Genomic DNA, 22823 nt, shown 5'->3' with positions numbered 1-22823 from the left:
TTTTCCCAGAGCCGTTTTTGTGTTTATAGGGGCCCTGGGCCTGTCATAATCTGGGGGCCCTTTATGAGTAAATTTAGAGAAAAAATTTAATTTTGAATAATTTTTAAAAATTATTTTATTTTAAGAGTAAGAAACATGTAAATTAATTATAAAAGCTTCTATACATTATTTTTATCGAAAATTTTAAGGTAATAATACTTTTCGCGCTTTTTGAGAGACGAATTTTCTATCACATCATCAAAATCAATTTCCTGTAAGACATACAGTCTGATTTGCAGCTCAAAATCTGTAAGACTTAGAAACATCAAATTATGAAGGTGTGTAGAAAATATGCAAGGAGTTAGAAAGAATACAAGAAAATACAGTTTAAATATTGTTTTTTTTTATTTTTTATAATAGTTGAAAAACGGACTTAATTTTGAGCCAATGTTTAACTACGTAGCCAAAAAATTTTAAAACTAATCCAGAAGACAAGGAAACTCCTGGATCAATTCCCAGAGGTATTGAATTTTTATGAGAACTTGGAGGAGTTTATGATCCCAACAGATTTAACATGCACCAGTCCCCATTTTATGCATGGGTATTATTCGGCAGGCTGAATTCGTCCATAGTCCTACCCAACCAAGCTATTGTGACCAAATTATTAGTTTATTTTATAACAGTCATTGAACAGCCCACCCAATTTCGAGTTTACGACTACTAATGTTCAACTCCGTAGCCTTGTAATTTTAAGCCCAAACCATCATACAAGAGAACTCCTGGATCAAGTATTGGAAGAAATGCTTGCCTTCATGGAGGACGTTTTGTTGGAACTAACCCGCATTTGCGTTGCATAGAGAAGAAGAACACGAGTACCTCCCACGGTTAGCCTGGCAAAGGGACTCTAACCCATGATCCGCCTACCACCGAAGATATTTCGCGTCAGAACTGTGGTCGGTAAAAGCCGGGTGTGAATTTCATATCGACCAGCCATCACTGGGATTCGAACTCGGTGCACCTCATTCAGAAGAGAATGCTCTATCCCTTGAGTCCATCTTCATTGAGTAATAACTCTGCGGCAGGTGCCAATTTTCCAATTTTATTGATTGGTACCAATTCTATTGATTTGCCTAAATTTAGTCATCTTCAAAATGTAAATGGTAATTCAATCATAATTTTTGTAGAAAAAAAAATGGAAACCGTTTTTCTTCTTAATCTGCAATGAATGCAGAAGCAACTACGAGGGTTAGTGAGCAAAATGAACAGGAAGTGGAGCCTTCTAGTTTTTTAAATAATTGCTAAATTATTAGTTTTTAACATGCATACTTAAAAAAAAACAAGAAAAACATTTTTCAGTATTAATAAATAATAATTAAAGACTGTCATCAGCTGGAATAGAACCCACGATCTCACAGTTTTGTGTTAGATTTCATAATCATCAGCCCCAAATATACACACCTGCCTTGCGGATATTTTTTGAATTTTTTTTTCAAATTTAATAAATAAAGTCATTTGGATACTTGACATTCTTGAAAAATGCTTTCTAAATTACCATTTTTAACATTTATAACAAGTATCTTCAGTTCATTTAGAAGTAAACCATAATTCGGCCTTCATTTTCAGCTTATGTATATACACCAAAAATAAATTCAAAACTAGACTGGATATAACACAAGGACTGCAAATTTAACTGTCGGATACAAAACCTTATTTCAGATTGATAATGATAAAACGATGAAAAATCTACATTCCTCTAATTAAATATTTTAAAAATAGTCTGTTCTTAGGTTATAATGTTCGTAATTAACTTAATAAACTTTAATCGTAATGTCGGGGTTCCGCCGATAGAAGACATTTAATATATCAATGGAACACACTAAAGCTTTATATCAATTAGCAATTAGTTTTAAAATTATAATTATAGAATAATTATTTTCATTATAGAAAGAAAGGTTTTAAAAGACAAATATTTGTTAATGCTTAGTATTCAATCAAAGAAAGAACATAACCCACATTGAAATCTGACGAATAGCCCCTGATAAATTTTGTGACAAAAAAAACTGAAACCTGATTGATTTCCGGATTTTAGAAACACCTTCTAGTTTTACTGTTCAGTCAAATTGGTTTCGATGGATTTCATCCCACCTGTCTCGCTAGTGATTCAGCATATTTTGATATCATTTTTGTTTCGTTCTTACTTAATATTAATTTGTTTGCGACAATTATTTTTTTACTACATTTTTGCGAGAAGTTTAAAAATATAATATTAAGGGCATTAACTGAAATTTATGTACATTTTTTTTGTATGCTTCTTTTACCTATATCATCCATACCAACAAGTAACTGTCTGCTCTAAATACTGCAATAATATAAAATGAGATAGCCAAACAAAACGTATGGAGTTATTTAAATTCATGTTCGAAAGTATTAATTGTTTTTTGAATTGACAATTTCAGTCATCTTTTAGGTATTTAAAACTGCAGCATATCACATGAAAGTATTAAATATATCATTTTTACAATAAAGTAAAATAAAAATGAATTCTGATCCTTAGGAATAGATATTAAATAGTCTCATGATCGAATGATGGAGCATATTACCTTTTAAATAAATCAATTTTTTTTAACCTTTTAAACTAAAAATTTGCTTATTTTTAAATAATTTATTAATACTTAAATTGTTTAAAAGATGATATGATAACGAAGTTTTTTTATTTTATTCAGTCACTTATTTTTATTTTTCATTTTTATTTTACTGAATTAAATGCACCCGTTTAAAATAAAAACAAAGCTGTCAAAATTTCATATATATTTTCAATTTAAATTTTAAGAAATTGTTTCGACTTTGATTTGGAAATTTAAAAGCCTTATTATTTAAAAAATTGAGAAACCTCATTAACTTTAAACTCAAAATAACAACAAAAATTAAGGAGTTAAAAATAGAAATAATAAAATCAATAAACAATAAAATCTTAAGCTAACTAAATAAATTAATTTTGTGTACGAAATATGATATAACAAATTAAACATATTTCATATTTAGAGGAAATATGGAAAATTTGGTCATACAGGAGTTATAAAAATCTTTTTTCTCATGTTTAAACATTTGTTTAGCTGGTGATCATTTGATTTCAATGCTCTATTAAGCAAAATCATATGTTGTTTCTGTCTACCAGCAGTAAGTAAAATTAAAATAAAATTACATTTGCTATCTAGATTTCATCCAGAACAGATCAAATCAAGAGTTTTGGCAGACAGGCCAGTCAAAGAGGGAATTGAAGAGCGACCCGCCATTTAAATAAATAAATAAATCAAAAATCGCAATGAATATGTAAAAAACTGCGCAAACCTTTCACGTTTTCCCTAACCACAACCAAAATTGATATAATAAAAACATTTGCTTACCTCCAACGTGAAAGATTTATGTCTTATATCCTACGAAAATTTGATTTAGAAATCCACTTCACGGATTCTCTTACGATTAATTTGAAAAATAACAAAATTTAATCAACTACAAAAATTAAGTAAATTAAACAATTAGGCTAGTTGAAACATTTAGGATGATTAAAGGAAAAAAAAGCTTTTAGAAAAAATGTCTAAATTTTCTAAGAAAGAAAATTTAGAATTGAATGAGGTCCAATTTAACGGGCACTATGGAAATCTCAAGACAGAGTGACCCAAAGGAATTCTAACACGACCCTCCCCCTATTTACAGACCTATAAATTTTTTCTTCCTAGAAATTTATGACCGGAAATCAGACAAAAGGATGTTTCTGTGGATATCTGATATTTCCGAAGTTCGGAAAAAAGAGCCCCAAGGCAATATAAAGAAGCTAAAAACGTTTTCTCACAGTGTAAGGTGAGTAGGCTATTTGACAACTCTGTGGGTGGTAGCTACGAAAGTGGGGATATTTTCATCTGTGGAAAGAGCGTTTTATTGCTCTTTTGGTTAGAAAAGTGAAGAGTAACAGTTATTTTATATTTGCAAACACTTCGATTAGAATTTGAAAAGCATCCGACATTGTAAGAAAGAAAAATAATATATATATTATGGGCTTCAAAGGGCCTCAGCTCTGAGTAAAACTTCAAAAAAAGAAGAAAAAAGTGGGGTTTGGGGGCCCTCTTAAGCTAAGAAACAAATGAGTTAGAATTAAAAAAAATAATTCCTGCAACTAGATTTTAGACATTTCGGGGGCCCCATTAGAACTCGGGGCCCTGGGCCAGGGCCCACTGGGCCCATCCTTAAAAACGGCTCTGGTTTTTCCTGAAAAAGGAAAAAGAAAATTGAAATTTCAGTACAAATGGCTTTATCGCTGGAAATGGCTTGCATATTCAGAGGTTAAGGGTGGTGCTTTTTGCAAATTTTGTGTACTTTTCGCCCCAAGTGGTGCCGGTTCTGGAAAGCAACCTTTAGGCCAACTGTGCAATGCAAAATTTGACAACTGGAAAAATGCTGTAGAGCGATTTTCTGAACACCAGAAATGTCTTTATCACAAAAAATCGATCGAAACTGCTGGGACATTAAGCGATATTTTATTTGGAAAGATGAAACCTGTGGATGAACAAGTTGACAGTGCAGCAAGCAGAAGAAAATAGAAAAAACTTTACTCCATTGAAACCATCCTATTTTGTGGAAATCAAGGTCTCGCTCTAAGAGGACATAAGGATTCGGGAATAATTGCTGAACAACCAGGTGAAGAGAACGACGCAAATTTTCGGGCATTGCTTCGTTTCCGGAGTAAGAACGATTCGACTCTTAAGAACATTTTAGAGTCAAGCAGAAAAAATGCTCAGTATACCAGCCCTCGATTTCAGAACGAAGTTATTCAGGTTTGCAATATTTTAATCCTGCAAAAACTAGTCAGCAAGATTAATGATGCAACTTGCTTTTCCATTCTTGCAGATGAAACAACTGATATTGCAGGTATAGAGCAATTATCGTTATGCTTTCGATATGTCGATAAAGAAAATTTTAACATCACTGAACAGTTTTTGCAATTCATTCCAGTGCATGACTTAACCGGAAAAGCAATAGCAACAACAATATTAGACCAATTACAGTCTATGAAAGTTGATATAAAAAGTTACGTGGACAGGGGTACGATGGTGCTGCATCAATGAGTGGAAAAATTAATGGTGTACAAGCCCACGTAAGAAGTATTGTCCCATCAGCACTCTATGTACATTGCTCTGCTCATAGCCTCAATTTGGCTGTATCAAATGCATGCGAAATAACTGGCATTAGAAATTGCTTAGGGACAATTAAAGCATTATACGACTTTTTAAATACGCCAAAAAGACAGTATGTCCTATCTTCAGCAATAGAGGAGATGGAAACCAGCTCTAAGAGGGAGAAAATTAAACAGCTATGTGCAACCCGTTGGATGGAAAGATACGACTCAGTAACCGCTGTGGTGGAACTTTTCTAGCCTATCGCCGAAACATTACAAAAAATATCAGAATGGAAGGATAAGGAATCAGCTTCCCAGGCTAATTCTTTACTGTGCACAGTATCTAATTGCCAGTTCGTAATATCTCTTTTGTGCATTTACAAAGTTTTCACCATAACAATCCATCTCTGTAGATACCTACAAAAAACAAGCATAGATTTGATAGAGGCAGTGAGTCTTGCAGAAGATGTCATTAAAGATCTAAAATTAATGCGTGAAAATGCCACAGAAATATTCAGCTCTTCTTCTCTTATGCTAACAAGCATTGGATCTTCCACTTCCATGCAAATCCCTAGAATAACAGGAAGACAGAAAAATCGCGATAACTTTCCCTCATCGACACCGGAAACATATTTCAGAGTTAGTGTTTTTATTCCATTTATAGAAAATTTTAGAACACAATTAAACTTAAGATTTGTATCGCATCGTGATATTTTGAAAGGATTTCAGTGTCTTCTACCTGCCGATCCTTTCATTTGCCAACCTTCAAACATAAAGGCTTTTGAAGCATTAGTGGAATTTTACGCTGGAGATTTGGATACCTGTAAAGAAAGCCTTAAGTCTGAACTAAAACTCTGGTATAAAAGATTAAAAAGGATTAGTGAAGACGGAGGTAGTGTTCCAAAAACTGCGGCAGATGCTCTTGGAATGTGCAATAAAGATATAACACCGAACATTTTCAAACTCCTAGAAATATTGGTCGTTCTACCTGTTTCAACGAGTGCAAACGAAAGATCCTTTTCGACTTTGCGCCGTTTGAAGACTTATTTACGCAACTCAACGGGAAATAATAGAATGAATGGATTGGCGCTCTTAAGCATTCATAGAAAATTTACCCCAGCTGTCGAAGACATTTTAAACGAACTTGCAAAAAAACCCCGTCGTTTGGATATTACAGTATAAATCAATAAATTTTTAGCGTGTTTGTATACTGGTTTAATTCCCTATTTGTTGGTAAGTCATTTTTTAGTTAAATTCATTGGTTTTCTATGGAATATTCACATTTATATGGTTATTATTTAGGTAGCTGTTACAGTATGAGTAGTTTTTTCTGGCTTGATTTATTCCTACTTTTTAAATAAAAATAAAATATTTTACTTCTTATTATAAAAAAAATTATATTTAAACTTAAAAAATAAAAACAAAATTTAACTAAACAATGTTGTCGAAATAAAAAGTCAAAATTGTCTAGATGTCTAAATTAGGGAAGTAATAGTGCTTTATTACATACTCGAATTTCTTTTAGTAATTTTTGAAAATTATGAACCCCCCCTTGAAAAAATTCTGCGTACGCCACTGATACCACTATATTTAGTTTTCTAAGCACGATATAACCTCCAATAGTTTTAACAAGAAATTTTAATTAAATATTCTTTAACAGGGAGAAATTCGCTACTTTTGAAATTATAAACAAATAATCTATCTAAATAAGTACTAGATAATTAATTATAAAATTAACCATAACTCTGGAAATGGAAACAATTATTTAAAGTATTTTATCTTTATATAATAACGCAACTTTTTTTAATCCTTTATGGAAGTATATTTTCAATCAATTTCATTAATTTTTAAGTGTCAATGGGAAGCTATTTTCCAATCTATAATTAGTTATACCATATATACCATTTACTGATAACTTCAGAAAGTACAAAAAAATTACAGTAAAGGTTGACATAGGGTCAAGAACACAGGTCTTCAGTGTGGAATTTTCTTTTTTTCGTATATTTCTTACCGAATTTATTAGTTATAATAAACATAGAATTTATAAATTCGGTTATTAGTAAGGGAAGAAATTCAAGTTTAAAGCCAATTCTTTACAGAAGGAAGATTCCACATCTTTCTATAAAAAAATGTCTTAAAAATCAAATTGATTTTAGGTGATAGGCTAAATGTATTTGTTTTCATAAATTAATCTCAATCCCAAAAATATTTTAACAAAAAATTACTAAAAAAAATTGGCCTCTTAAAGGTTTCAATCATATACATTATTAAAACTATATCTTTGCAACTCAATAAATACGACTCAATGATAAATGACAATTGTTATTTGTTTTGATATATCGCCCACGAAATGTTTATTTAAACTATGTAAAACTTCAATATCAAAGTCACATTTATTTTACTACAAACTATTAAACACGCATAGTTGGGAAATAATTACATGAAATGAAAATCAACAGCACAGTATACAATTTTTCTTTTACTGCAAAAGTATTATTTTAACCATATCAATTGGCAAAGTGAATATATTTACAAAGTTCAAGAATCCAGATTTATGAATATGACTAGTTTACATGCAATTTGAATAAATACAATAGGATCTAAGCACAAAGAAAATAATCAAACATTAATTGAAAAATTAGATGGCAAATTTAACAGTGAAATATTTACATGAAAGTTCATGTTTCACAAAAAGCAACCTGGTAAGCAAGAAATAAATCAGACTCTGTTTGTTTTGCAAAATTTAATATTAAAATTTCTTTTTTCTTCATATATACAGGAGAGGGAAAATATTGTTAAGATAACTGAAGTTATTAATACTGAAGTTTTTCTGAATTTACAAAATTCAATAAAAATGCTTAATTCACCAGTTATGACACGCCTTAAAAATTAACAAGAGAAATTCAGCAACTGTCACTCATAATATCTAAAGATTTATAATATAGAAGTGAAATATAATCTAATTATTAAGTAAAATCAAGATACTCTCTACATACATTGATGTAGTTAGATTTAATTTCCCCCAAACTTTGATTGATAAAATTTAATTAACTAATCAGTAAATTACAAAGTCATAATTCTATCAGGCAAATTTAACTATTGTTTTAAAATTGGTTTGGAATTGAATTTTGGGAAGCAGAAAAAATTATGATGGACACCTCAAGAATTGTTTTCTTTTGTCAAAATATTTACAATATGATCAAGTTGAATGGGCATTAAATTACAAGAAAATATAAAATAATAAATTAAACTACAAAGAACATATGTAGCGTACAAAATACAGCGCTTGTTTTTAATAGATGAAAATAATATTTCTGATGTAAATAAGAAAAATCTTTTTGAACATAAAAAAAGAAATATTGCTAGAACAATATGAATGATTTTTATATCCCATAATAGAATAAAAACAAATGTATTATTATACAGACAAAAGTATTAAAAGAATATTATTTTTAAACGTAAATTTTTTTTTCAAAGAAGCTGAAACAGTATGCTTATATAAACAGGATTAATTTTAATATTTGTCATAAATCAAGTAAGGAATTTTTTTTAAAACTAACTTTTTTTCTATTTTTGCACATAAAAATATCAATGTCTCATTAAAAAAAATCATAGCCAAATATAAACGTTTTGCAATGTTATAGTTTTATTATTCAGCTAATATAGTTTTTTGTTTTTGTTTTAAACAATGGCAACATAAAAACTAGAAGTATACTAATATTAATTAAATTTAGTGAGTGACTTGCTTGTATACTTCTCTTACAAAAAATTTAATATATTTAAAAATACATGTATTGCACCCCTTTTTTATTTACTAAATTTGTAACCTTTGAAATCTGTATATTTTGATCACACAATTATAAGAAAAATACAGACCTATAATACGTATAGTCATTTGTTAGAACAATAATTTTAAAGGTCTGTTTTTATAGTTATATTAGAATTGAGATTCAGTTTGTTTGTGTCGACAATACAAAATGTCAATTCAGATTCAGAAAATAGACTGATGTTATAAATAATGCATTCCATGGACAAAAGTATATTTCTAAAGATTGATTACAATATTGAGTAAGAACATTAATCATCAATATTTTAAAAATTATTCTAATTTTTGAGTTTTTAGAATTGAATAGATAACTAAAAAAGAAATCTGGAAAAAAAAACCATCTATTAAAAAGAAATAGATTAAAAAATTGCTTATTTATTGCATTCAATTTTTATAAAGAAAGGTTATCTTATTAAAATAAATTATGACAGTTTTTAGCTGTAGCATTTTTTTTTCAAAATATTAACAATGATGTCTTATTTACATTATTAAATAAATAAATTGAAAAAAAAGCACATCTTTGCAGACATACTATTAGGGATATTGCATGATAAGACAATACAATAGCATTCTTATTCAGTTATCATGTATCATCTGAAGTATGGTCCCTATTCACTACTTCATCTTCAAAGGTAAAAACAGATACAGTCTGAAATTAAACAAAAATTAAAAAAGCAGTCTAAAAAATGATTATAGAGAAAATTATGATAAGACTGGACAGTCATTTGATACATGACAATCACATAAAAAATTCAAGTATCTGCGCATTGAAATGTTTTGATTTAAAGAAAAAGGGGGCAAGCTAAAAGAAATAACTCTAACATATTTGCAGATTCCATTTATTTTCATCCATAACTTAAGCTTTTTAATAATTGTCTAGAACTAAAACATATAAATAATTAAAACAACAATTATATAACTAGTAATTAATTTTTAGCACATTCATTATGCATGATTTGTGTGATCAAAAATGCTGAAAATATTTAATGTTTTCATTTACTGACTAAGAGTTAGAGTTACTAATTATTTGGATATCCTGGAACATTTAGTATGTTCAAGGTGTATTTCTTGTGGTCATTGTATTTTGGAAATGCATTTTTGAAGTTAGATGTTCATGCATTAGGTAGAATGCTTGTAAAAATTTATTCATTAAAAAGCTGTTGAGACAATTAGGAATTTCAGTTGTTTTTAGCTTATTTTTTATGTGAGATTTTAATCCTTTTATTGTAAAGATAATGAAAAACTGTCAAAATATTTATTTTAAATATCCTTAAACTATGAAACTATTACTATAGTCTATCATTCAGTGAAAAACATTTAAATTTTTTTATCAATAAATGCTAGCTAATTAAAAAAGTAATAGAACACACTATTTTATTTACCATTACTAGCAGAAGCAAATATTTTGAGATAACCTATTAATGCTGTTATGGAGCAACGTTAATAACTAAACCAAGCAACTTCTTAAGAGTTTTCAATTTTAAAAATAAACAAGAAAGTTTTTGGTCAATTATTATAATCCAATTAGTTGCACCCTTTATAGCGAACTATCAGTGAACACAACAATAAGTTCATGGTAAACAGCAGTTCAATATATCCAAATTCTTTGAAAAATTATGTTTTAACATATTATAACATTAAAAAGAAAAATTAATCAATTTTTATATTCTCAGGAAGAAATTAGTACTTCTTAATTGACTACAATTCGATTTTAAGAGGAATTTACCAATCTTTGTATTAGTAAAGAATCTAGTATTTTCAAGTAATTATTTTTTTCTAGGAAGTTGAAAATTCAGATACTTTAAAGCCAATTTCACTTCTGAGTTACCGAAATCCTGTCTTTCGTCAATAAGAGTGAAATAAGAGTAGGGATACGTACTGCTTCACAGCTAGTTCGCCCTAGTTTAAAAGTGAAGAACACGCATCTGTAAGAGTTGACGTAATGTAAAGAAATGCTCTCATTTGCAATAGCAACTAATGCAAATTTAAAGTCGGAAACGAAAAAAAACCCTGAGGAAATGAGATTAGAGTACACTAAAAATTTACTAGCAATTTTCAGCTCTTCCATTATAAGCTAATAAAACAACATTTTTTAGTTAAATAGGAATTAAGAAGGGCCCACTAAAAAAAATTAACTACAACCGAGTGCTCACTAGATCTGAGATTCATTATAGAAGGGATAAGACTATTATAAATAATGAAATTTTGTAAGCTCTTTTCAATAATTTTTATAGATGGAAAAAAAAGAGAGAAAAACTTTTAGATTTTTTATTATAATTTTATATCTGGTAGAAAGCATCTATTTGTGAAATCACACACAGTTCGTAACAAAAAATGCTAAAAAAATTCAGAAGCACAAAAGGATCATAAAATTAGCAATACAAACTGTTCATAAAATTTGATCAAAACATTAAGGAAAAATAAGACAAGTGAAAAATAAAATAAATTGACAACAAATTCAATAAAAAAATTAGTACTATACCACTACATTCAAATCAAAGATACAAAGAACTACTTTTGTTCTCAAAAACTATAAAAACACCCACACATTATTATACACTATTAAAATGGAATGTTTATAGAATGAGTGAGGTGATAGAATAGGTGAATAAGGATTTTTTTTTCATTCTTTTTTTATCTAAGTCTAGATACAAGAAGAGAGGATGCATAAACTTTCAAAAATACCATATGGAAAATAAGTGGTACCTAATCATTTTGTTCTACATCAACACACACACAAAGATATAATATTTACATTCAATTGCAGTAGTAATAACAATTAGTTTAGAGCACAAAAAATTGTATAAACTTAAAACTAAAATCAACAATGACAAGTCGAAATAAATTAAATTTGAATATTAGATATATTTATATAACTATGAACAATAACATTAGAATATTCAAAGTCAAATTCGAATAAAAATATATATATAAAAAAAAAAACTCCGTCGGCATTAGCAGCAAAATAATACGAGTGAAAATCTGTATGACTTCTGTCTAACTCTATATTGTTAAAGAATAGTTTATTAATAAATAAATAAAAATATTATAGAATGACCTTTTTGATGAACAGTGATAAGGTAGGTAGAATTTTTTTTCTTTTCAAATATAGCGTTTCTAAAAATGTGATGTTTTGAAATATATAAATTAATTTACAAAAAATCAAATATTTTTTAACACAACAAATCTTTAATAAATTTTAATTACAAACTGAAGAACGCTTACTCTAATTAAACATATTAATGTATCTACTTATGTAACTACAATGTGCAGTTTAGATTGTTTCGGTAGTTTTTTTCCAGATAAGATTTAACTGGATAACAGATTAAAAGAGAATAAACATTTCTTTTTTAAATTTTGGTTCAAACAAGCATTTTTTTAAAACCTAAAATTGTCTTGAAAGAGGTTTAATTAAAATCTAAAACAAACATTTTTAAAATCTTTCACAAGATATTGAATATTTTGAAAATACAATATTCTTTCAAAATTTTCCATCATATTACTTTTGAGCTTGTACAACACTTTTCAGTGTGCTATTTCAATTTAATACCAAACCTATTTTCTGAATTTTTTTATTGTATCCATCTTTAAATTTAATTACTTTTTACAATTGACCCGTTAACAAATTAAGAAAATACAAGTATTTTGATATTTAACACATAATTCAAACAATCCAACAAAAGATCCAAATAAAATTATATATATATATACCAAATATTTCGATTGAAGTTTAAATTCTTTTAAATGCTTAACACTTTTTAAACTTTTAAGAGTTATTAAATAATGCAAGTACAAAACTTTCTATGATATTTTAACCACTTGAACAAAAACCCAAGTATCGTTTCTTGCATTAGCGATATGTCAACATTTACATTGCATTGCAGAAATTTTTAGATTACTTCACGCAATATATTTAATGCTTATTTTCTAATTTTGAAATCTGTACATGAAAATACAAGAAACTAAGCATATTCCCATGAAATAGGAAGCTATTGCACCACTGATGATGTAGATTTGGTTAAAAATGGTAAAGATCGTAGAATACGAGTGTAAAAATCACCTTTAGATTTAAAGGTGTATAAAAATATTGTTATAATGATAAAATACTGTATCCAGTTCTTTAACGTTTTAAAAGGAGATGTTTTGCATAATAAATACAAATTTTTAATTGTATACATTAATATATGCTTAACAAAACAAACACTACAGAAAAGAGAATTTAAGCTACAAACAAATACAATTTGCAACACAAAATTATTGATTTTTATTATGTTTTGTTATTTGGGACAACATAAAAAAAAAAAAATTCTATTGGTGAATGGCAGATATTTGACAGAAACTTAGTGCTATTAATTTGGGAATTTGAGGTTAAAATATGTCACATTAACTCAATGGCATCATTTGATGAATTAGACACACATTTATTTCAAATAAATAATAAGTGGTGGCATAAGTATGCTGCAATCAGTTTATTTCAGAAAGAGATAACATAAAGTAGGTATTAAATTTGATTTAGTAACTAATCACTTACATAAAAAAACAAAAACAATAATCTTTAACCAAAACCTTACCAGCTTTTAATTTAGCTGTTTCCTCTGAGTCTGGTATTTAAATAAATTGGATTCCAATTGGTTAAAAAAGTTTTTTAATTACAGTTTTTTTAAAAAAGACAAGTGCAGGTGAACTAAGAGACATTTTTGAAACTTACTCTGTTATTTAATAACCAAGTATTAAAATATATAAAAAAATTTTATATGCTAATAAAATATACATAAAAACAACATATTTTATCCCCATATTCATAAAAAAACAGTTAACGATGGAATCCCGTTCCTATAACTCTAAAAGTTTTACAGTAAATGATTAAACTTAATAATGTGATATTTGCAATAAGAAGGTTGATTAATCAGTAAGCTACATTGAAGGACAAAACTGATTCATTTGATGATTAGCATAAGTAATATTAACACGATCAAGTGAAAACTGTAACACACATTCTCTGCCTACAAGAATAACATTTGAGACAATGACAATGTTTTCTTAATACAGACGACACTTTTTGAGGACAAAAATAACAATAATGAACATTCACTACATATAAAGCATTGATATGCAGATTAAATATGACAAACAAACACATCATAATACTTCTATCAAATGAGCAACAATAAATTAAATATATTTATATAATGTCACAACTGCTGATTATAAAACATTTTATAACATATAAAGAAATAAACCCGACTAGATATCACAGTAAATGCCACACATTAGTTTCAGTTTGGGACTTGCATTAAATGCATTATTTTATATCTAATATATATTTATCCTGACATTTAAATTTAAAAGCACACATTCAGCGATGCAAAATGTAATAACTTAAGAGTAAATTTTATATTCTGTTATAATAAAATTAATAATTAGTTAACAAACAACTTTTTTCATAGGTTTTAATAAATGAAACAATATAGTCTATGAAATTTGGCAATTTCAAATTCTGCAGAAATAATACATTTTCCATACACATTTTCTTATCAGTATAAAAAAAGTGCATCTATTACATGAAAAATTTTATTTGCCAAGTATGCCACGAGACCAAAACTCTTTCTTGCTCAAGAGTGAATTGATGAACATTAAGTTTCAAACAGAGTGTGGCAGCAGTATCATAGTATACAAATATAATGGTGACCCTCAGATCCCCTGTGGTTTTGTTTTGGTTGTATCATAAACACGAATCAATTCAGCCTAAAATGACAAAGGACAACAAAGGTTTCAGTACCATAAAAGACAGTTTCACAGAAAGCAATGATAATTTGATTAATATGAAGGATAAGTTTAGTAGATCACAATATTTTTTGATAAATTATTTTATTCATCACTTTCGTTTGTTGTTTAACTTACTAAAAGAACTTATAAATCACAACTAAAGAGGACTATCATTTACAAGAAGCAAATGAAAAATGCTTCAATTTCATTATTAAGTTTTAATTAGAGCAGAAAGTTTTATTTTATTTTATAAATGGTGTCAAACAGCAAACTCGAATTTGAGTTTACGACTATCAATGTTCAACTCCATACAATGATCAACTCCTTGTAATTTTGAAACCAAACAAGGAACTTGATCAAGCATTGCAGTATTAGCCTGTGTGGAGGATAGTTTTGATAGAACTAACACGTATTTGCGTTACATGGAGAGGAAAATCAAGAAAGCCATCCACAGATATCTCCATGACTAGGTAACCCATGATACATCTAACAGTGAGCATAATTTACATCAGCATTGTGGTTGATGCAAGCTAAGAGCAGAATTTGCATTGACCAGCCGTCACTAGATTCGAACCTGTGTCACCTCATTGGGCTTAGCTCTGTTCCCTGAGCAACTTTGGTTTACTTAGGGAAATTTTAAAAATCATAAATTAAATGTAAGGAAAACTAATGTAATACCAGATAGCTAGGATTCGAAGGCCTGTTTTAGCTAAACTGTTCAGCCTAAAAACTGTCAGATTTAATCAAGATATTATTGTTTAGTTGTGTACAATGTATCATTCCTGAAAAGTCAATGATGTACTAAATTTTTATAAACGATTTTTCTCTAGAAAATATCAAATTACCCAGTCTTACCCCACTTGTGAGGTAAAACTCTGTACGCATATTAAATCTATGAGAAATTTAGAAATACTAGAATTTCAGTGACAACATAGTAGACATTATTTTACATGTGATGTAGTCAATGTTGTAATGGTGGGAGAGAGGGGTCTTGGGGTGTGGGACTGATGAGAGCACAACCAAAATTTGTTTTAAAAAAAATAGCGCTTATTAATCAGTTTTTTTTAAAAAGAAAGTTGCGGAGAATTTCTTTATATTTAAAATTACGGTTTTGCATTGAGGGTCTTCAAAAAATCAAATAGAATAGGAAAATTAGGCTTTTAGTGCTTTGAAGAAGGGGCCCACAAAATTGTTTTTCTTGTGGCCTCAAAAACTTTTGTTCAGCCTTGGATGTAGTTGTCTTTATTACCACGAGAGCAGAGGTTATCGAAACGAAACAGGATAGTGCTACTAATAGATGAAAACCTTATTGGTTGATAGGACATGAATCTTCAGTAAACATATAAGTTGGAATAAAAATATTTTTTATAACTCTAATGTCCAATAAATAAGAATAGCTTAATGAGAGAACAACAGAGAGCTGACATTGTAAAACAAATGCAGTGAATTAATCAACTACACACCAATATGGTATGCTCTTCTTCTTGACTATTAAAGTGTAATTCAGAGTTTGTTCGCTAGAAAACAGAACTGAATTCAACCCAATTGACGTACCTGGTGTCATCCCAATCTCCCCTACTTGATAAATTAATTACTAAATTAAATTGGAGAAGAGAAATGAGGACTATTGTTTTCACTGATGGCACAATACATTTCCCAGATCAAAGTTTTAAAAATTGGCAAGCATTAATTATGAGAGTAGATAATCGTAATGCAATAAGAGGAAGACAATAAGTAAAAAAAAGGGAAAATAAAAGTGCAAGAAATGGACATTGATAAAATAAAGGGAGCAAAAGGAAAAAATACATGAAGTGGTAAAAATAAACATGAAAAACATTACGCTTAGGGACATTACTTAAGGGAAATGGAACATTTTTAACATATAAATGAATATTCATAGGTACATTGAATAGCTCTTCAAATTTTACAAAATAAATAATAAAACTTGAAGATAATTTTAACTAATAACAAAAATAAAAGTTTTGGGTTAATTTAGAGATTCAGTTATAGATCACAAAATTAATAATGCAAATGATTTAGAGGTTCTTTTCTCAGCATGTAACCTTATATTTCCCATCATTAATGACTAATACTGAGAAGTTTGCAATATAATTTAGCAAATAAATAAAATAACATAATGTAATGATGTAAAACATGTATTTTTTATTATTATGTGACTATTTGACTTAGTTAGAAAAAAATGCCTTTCTTATGGCAATGCTTCCTTTAAATGGATATAGACATAAGAAAGAGATTCAATCAAATTTAATTCAATTTCACCACATTTTCAAAAAATTTCTTTTTTTATTTAATCTGTAATCTGAAAAGTAGTTATTTCACACTGTTTTTGATACAGCAAATTAATATTTAACAACACAACTAAGCACAGTGAAACCTCAATTTACATGAACTTTTGGGAGGCACAGAATTTTTTCCAGAGACTACGTTGAAGAAAACCTTTAGGAGCAACCATCAAAACCTCTCTGAGTGACCAGGCAAACCTTCGCAACCAAATGTGGAAAAGGTTAATTAAGGGAATATCAAAGCAAAAATTGCTAAAACAAATAAGTAGATAAAAATGTATTCAAAATATTTGTGCGATGCTCTTATTTTGAGAGCTCTTTTCGACAATCTTTGAAAGAGATCTACAACCAAGGGCACTACAACCAAGGGACTATCAATGTTTATTTTTAGAGTTAAAAGTCAAATAAAAAAAAAGTTATTTCAGAAAAAACTAAGCATCTCAAAAAACACGCTTCAAAGCTAATTTTTATGATATATAATTAAATGTAAACTTGAACAAAAAACAAATTTTTTTATTTATTTAAAATAGTTCTATCTTTCATAACTGGTAAATTTGTTTTAACACATAATAACACAAGACGCCAACACAAGGGTCATTTCCGCATCAAGAAAAGGACACTAACTGAAATTAAAATTGGTTGCGAAAGATCATGTACATGCGTTAACATTTTGAAATCAATGGAGGTAACCCTTAAGAACGACAAACCACAATTAAAGACAGAGATGCCAACTGCTCCTGACAAGCTAAAATAATTTAAAAAATGGTAAATAAATACAATTAAAAGTTTAAAATATTTGACTAATTTTTCTTACTTTTTAAAAGGAGTAGCATTAATTAATTACAGCAAATTGGCGAATTATATAAGCCTTCGAATTATTTTGAAATAGTGGTGGATAAAAACCTAATAAATTAAATTTATTAAACCAAGAATCACAATTAATAAACTACCACTCGAAAATATTAATTTGCTGTCCGGAGCAAGTTGGCATCTCTGTAAAGACCATTTTACAAAATAACAGAGAGCGGTCCCTCTTGAGAGGTTTCACTATACATCATTTTGCTTGAGTTTTGCAACTATTTAAAGTAATTTATTTTAATTGCTATAAATAAAACTATTAATCTTTTTATTTATAAATTAACAGTGTTATACTTTTATTATTTGAAGAATAAGTCTAATAGGATAGGATTATTTTAAAAGAACACTATGGAATTAGTAGTGAACTTTACATTAATTATGCTCGAACTAAAAATAGCTATTAAAATGAAAATAAGACAATGAATGTAAAACACAGTATTAAATATTTATTCACACAGTAGAATAAAGAAATCAATAACATTCATTCAATATTGAAAAATAATAAAGATAGTAATTACCTGAGGTACAGCACCATGTTCTTCTTGAGAAAATGCAAATCCATCTAAAAGACACAAGGCATCATTAAAGAAAAAAAAAACTGACCAATTTCTTTAAAGCCGAGATAAATTAATAACAATAAATATTTGAAAACACAATTCCTAAAAAAGGAGACACTTTTTTAACTCAATCAATATACTTAAGTAAACATTAAACTGACTTAACTGAGTAAACATTAACTTTAAGAAATAGACATACTGGGAAGTTAAATCAAATTCTAATGAAAGTTAGTGCAAAAAACTACTAAAAAATTTTCTTATCCCGGTTCTTCGGTGATATTTTATCATATTTACAACAGAACATTAAATTGCGAGTACAAAATAACTTCGATTAACTGAATCGCCTTTAGTTGAACATCTTGGCTAACCAAAATATTTTACTGAAAGTATTGGCTATTTTTATGTTTTCTTTTTTAATTAAGAATGTGCTGTGACAGAAAAGTAGCTATTTTATTATTTCACTTTAATAATGTGACCTGTTGTTGCTCAGCTTCAAAAATTACAGCCTCTTCCCATATTTATAGAATAATAAAGATTAAAAAATATTGTACTTTAAAACTCTTTTTGACATTTGAAGGAATTCTTCCACTAATGACATAAGCATAGTATGGAAATTTCGGAAAAGCTAGAGAAAAATTTAGAACTATATATGCTTCGAATTATTGTATAAAATTAGAAAACTTTACTACTAGCCAATTGCAGCATTTTTACTGTGACCACATTTTTAAAATTAAACGATTGACAAAAACTGCTGACATTAACAATGCATTGATATAAAATGAAGCTTATGAAGAAATTCTCAAAATATTTTAAACAATGCATGGATCATTTCTAAAATGATATAAAATGAAGCTAATGAAGAAATTCTCTAAATATTTTAAACAATGCAAGGTTCATTTCTAAAATGAAGAAACAAGTGCAAAAACAGCAACCCCTAATCAGTTACCATTAGTGACAATAAAAAATTTTTTCCAACGCCCTTTAGTTTTACAACAAAATGAATGAGGGTAAATTTAAGAAATAATTATAAATTTTTTGCACGAACATAAAAATTTTAAAACCTAGGCAGAAATGGCTTATCACACTGAATATAATAAATAACTGCCAAAAAACCATAAATAATTGTTGTAACAACTGCAAAAAATGACAAACACCAGTAAGTAAATGATAGGAAAAAAACGTGTATTCACAATGGAATAGTGTGATTACTGAAGTTTGTAACATTGCATTAAAAAATATTGGAAAGACAAGGTAGAAATAAGCGAAAAAGATAGGGATATAATGTTGATTTACAATAGAATCATTCTGAATCAAGTTTGTCAATCGTAATTACTCAAGTGTGAAATTCGCGTATCCTAATAACATCATTCATTTCAGAATTTGAAATACCATGTGAAAATGAACTGAAAACAGCTTGGATTTATGAGGGAATCGTCACAAATAAGAGGCACAAAAGCAGAAATTAGAATTATCATCATATTAAAAACATTAAAATTCGAAAAATAATGAAAAAATGAAAGTAAAATGACGTAAATTTATAATAGAATCGTCAAATCAAAAAGTGATAACTTAAATGCATAAATCATGTATTATATTAAATATTTCAGAATTTGATAAATCTTCGGGAATTGGTTTAAAAAACGATCAGAAAACAAAGTGGATTTACAATGGAATTGTCGTGAACCAGGTGCGTCAAAAAGCAATAACTTATTTTCAAAAACAATGCTTTGTAATAATATCATATTAAGTATATTGGAATTTAAAAACCCACGAGGAAAAGGACGAAAAAACGCTTAACAATCTCTGGAAAAAATTTACCTTTTCATAGAATGAGTTATGATTTTCGTAGACCATAGAAACTACAAAATTGTTAGAAACTCTGCAAATGCAACGCAATATTAGAATATAAAATATTCATAATAATTCCATACTGTGGGAATAGTAGTTACTGACAATGTCAACCTTCATTTATGAAAATATACCCCAACATAGAATCGAGTTAACATGTCTTATATACAAGGGAATTGGAACTGCATTTTTGTAGTGGTAGATACACTACAGTACTCCTCCACCAGAAATATATCTGTGATAGAATTTGATGACCGGATACCACTAGTTGATTCATCACAGTTTTGTGAGAATCGGGGAGAGCTGTATTAAGTTCACGCTCAGGGACGTTCCTGTGCAGCCTTTAGCAGTCGAGTGTATACAAGTTGATGTTGTGTGTTCTCATGACTGAGTAGCAACAGCGCGAGGAGGTGGATAATGTTGCAGTCACAAGTAGCAAGTCAACTGTTCAATGGGGACCATCCATCAAAGTAGGCGTGTTCAAATTGAAGTAGGAGTTTCTGCGAAGGTGAGCGTGTTCCCATCACGTCCGAAGGTCATCAATGTGGGGAGAAGACTTATCGACAATGTCAAACTTCAACTATGAAAAGGTACCCCAACATAGAAACGAGTTAACATGTCTCATATACAAGGGAAGTGGAATTGTACTTTTGCAGTGGTAGATACACTACACATACTTATGAAAGAAAATAGTAATAAAATGTACAATATATACATTATTATAGACATCATAAATCATGATGTCTAATATTTTAATTCACCTCCACTGGAAATAAATCTATAATGAATGAATTTGAAGTGGATTTTTTGGTGAAAATTACAAAATTTTATATTTGATTAGGTAGGTCCTTTTTTCAGTTCTCAAATTGACATAAAATTTCAAATTAATCATTATTTTGTTGATTGAAACAAGATAAGGTGGTGGTAGCTGAACTTTTAAAAAGTTGAAAAATAAGGGCCATTCAAATGCTGCACATGGGGTACAATTGTTTAGTCGCCATTTGTTATATTTAGCAGTTTCGTGGCCTGTGGCTAAATGTTAATTTTTCCCTATCCATGTAACACAAAGAAAGATATATTGCATTTAGGTATTTATTAAAATTTTTTCCATTGAAATAAACATAGGTAATTATAATAAATTAAGTAAACAAAACAATCCCATTAGAGTAAAACAATGCTATTCAGGCATTGTTTGACTCTGATGTAAACAGACGCTAAGTCTTAAGGAAATTACGGAACATATTCAAGAAATATTTACTAAAAAATATTCCAAATAATAATCAAATTAGCTATTATTGAACAATCTGAAAATTAAGAGTTTGAGCAAGAAAATACATTTAGAATGCTTCAATATAGAGCTAATGAGAGAGAAATTCTTTAAGTATGAAGTTTTAATAAAAGCAGCAGAAATGAAGCATATAAAGCTGTTGGAAAAATAAAGTTATAAAGCAATATCAATTGCAAAGAAAGAGGAAAGATTGTATTTTGCTAAGATGGTTATCAAAAATTTAATGAATGTGATGATATTACTCTTAAAACAGATATTGAACTTAATCCAAAAAAATAAAACAAAATAAAAAGCTTACGCATTTCAGAAACACTAGAAATCAAACTTTCCCAAACATTAAAAAGCCTATTTTCCGCATACGTCTCTACATTGAAAAAATTATAATAAAAATTTTAAAAAATACCAATATAAACAAGAAAACAGAAAAAATAAAAAGTGATATTTAAACAAATAAATAAAATGCATGCCATGCAGTATGGTTATAAGAATTCACAATATATTTTCGAGAAATCAGAGGCACTCTAGACTTTCCTCAACACACGTGGAATTCAATAAAATAATGTTTGAGTCATATGTACTGAAAACTAATACATTTCTGTTTTAATACAAATATGAAACACAAGTAATATAAATCAAGTTTGAATTATGGTGTAATTCTCATGATTTTATTGTATCTATTAGCAAGAAAAAACTTATATCAGAGTGTTCCAATTCCCCCATATGCTACAAAAGCAATAATCAACTGGATTTGTTGCATATGAAACAACCAAAAACAATAATAACAGTTAATTAAAAATTTTCAACTTCTTCCAAGAAATTAGATTAACTTAATGACCAATACTAAGCAAAAGGTAATCTAAATCCAGAACAATTAAAATAGGAAGGCAGGACCCACTGGTATTTGTTTGAGAGTCTCAGGTGGCATTATCACACAAAATTTCACAATAGGTTTTGGCATATGAGGGAAAGGGGTAAAAGAGGGTAGAAAGTTAAATGGATATATTTACAGAAATGAGGTATTGTTTCTGATATAGTTTTTTACATCAAATAAGATAAACCATGAGATGTTAGGGCTAATAGTTTAGAAGCTATAATGGCTTTATTTTTAGAAGAAAAAAAAATTTCAAAATAGTAAATACTATACAAAAAACTTGCATTTTCTAAATTTTAAATTCAATTATATCGTATTTAGTTTAACTGGATTCTGTAATATTATTGGGTTCAGTAA

The 22823-nt window shown here is 28.5% G+C and overlaps 1 protein-coding gene across 7 annotated transcripts in view; it reads right to left on the bottom strand.

The window, feature by feature from the left end:
- Positions 1–7523: 7523 nt before the first annotated feature.
- Positions 7524–22823, bottom strand: part of ATP8A (ATPase phospholipid transporting 8A1) — a 75118-nt gene continuing 59818 nt past the window's right edge. For 2 of the 7 annotated variants that reach the window (XM_043048171.3, XM_043048169.3), the window contains 3 exons: positions 21894–21959; positions 18421–18464; positions 7524–9624 (listed from right to left, as the gene is read on the bottom strand). In XM_043048171.3, coding sequence (XP_042904105.1) covers positions 9559–9624; positions 18421–18464; positions 21894–21959 — 176 coding nt within the window. In that variant the 3' untranslated portion in view covers positions 7524–9558. Of the gene's footprint in view, positions 9625–14532; positions 14721–18420; positions 18465–21893; positions 21960–22823 lie in introns of those variants that run through there. The other 5 variants (XM_071185391.2, XM_043048170.3, XM_071185392.2 and 2 more) reach the window with 3 other exon arrangements.

Source organism: Parasteatoda tepidariorum, chromosome 5 (genome assembly GCF_982258835.1).
Source record: "Parasteatoda tepidariorum strain Cologne lab strain chromosome 5, Ptep-v5.0, whole genome shotgun sequence".
Classification (NCBI taxonomy): Eukaryota; Metazoa; Arthropoda; class Arachnida; order Araneae; family Theridiidae; genus Parasteatoda; species Parasteatoda tepidariorum.
Note: the sequence above shows the minus strand (reverse complement) of the source record. Positions and strands in the feature narration are given on the sequence as shown.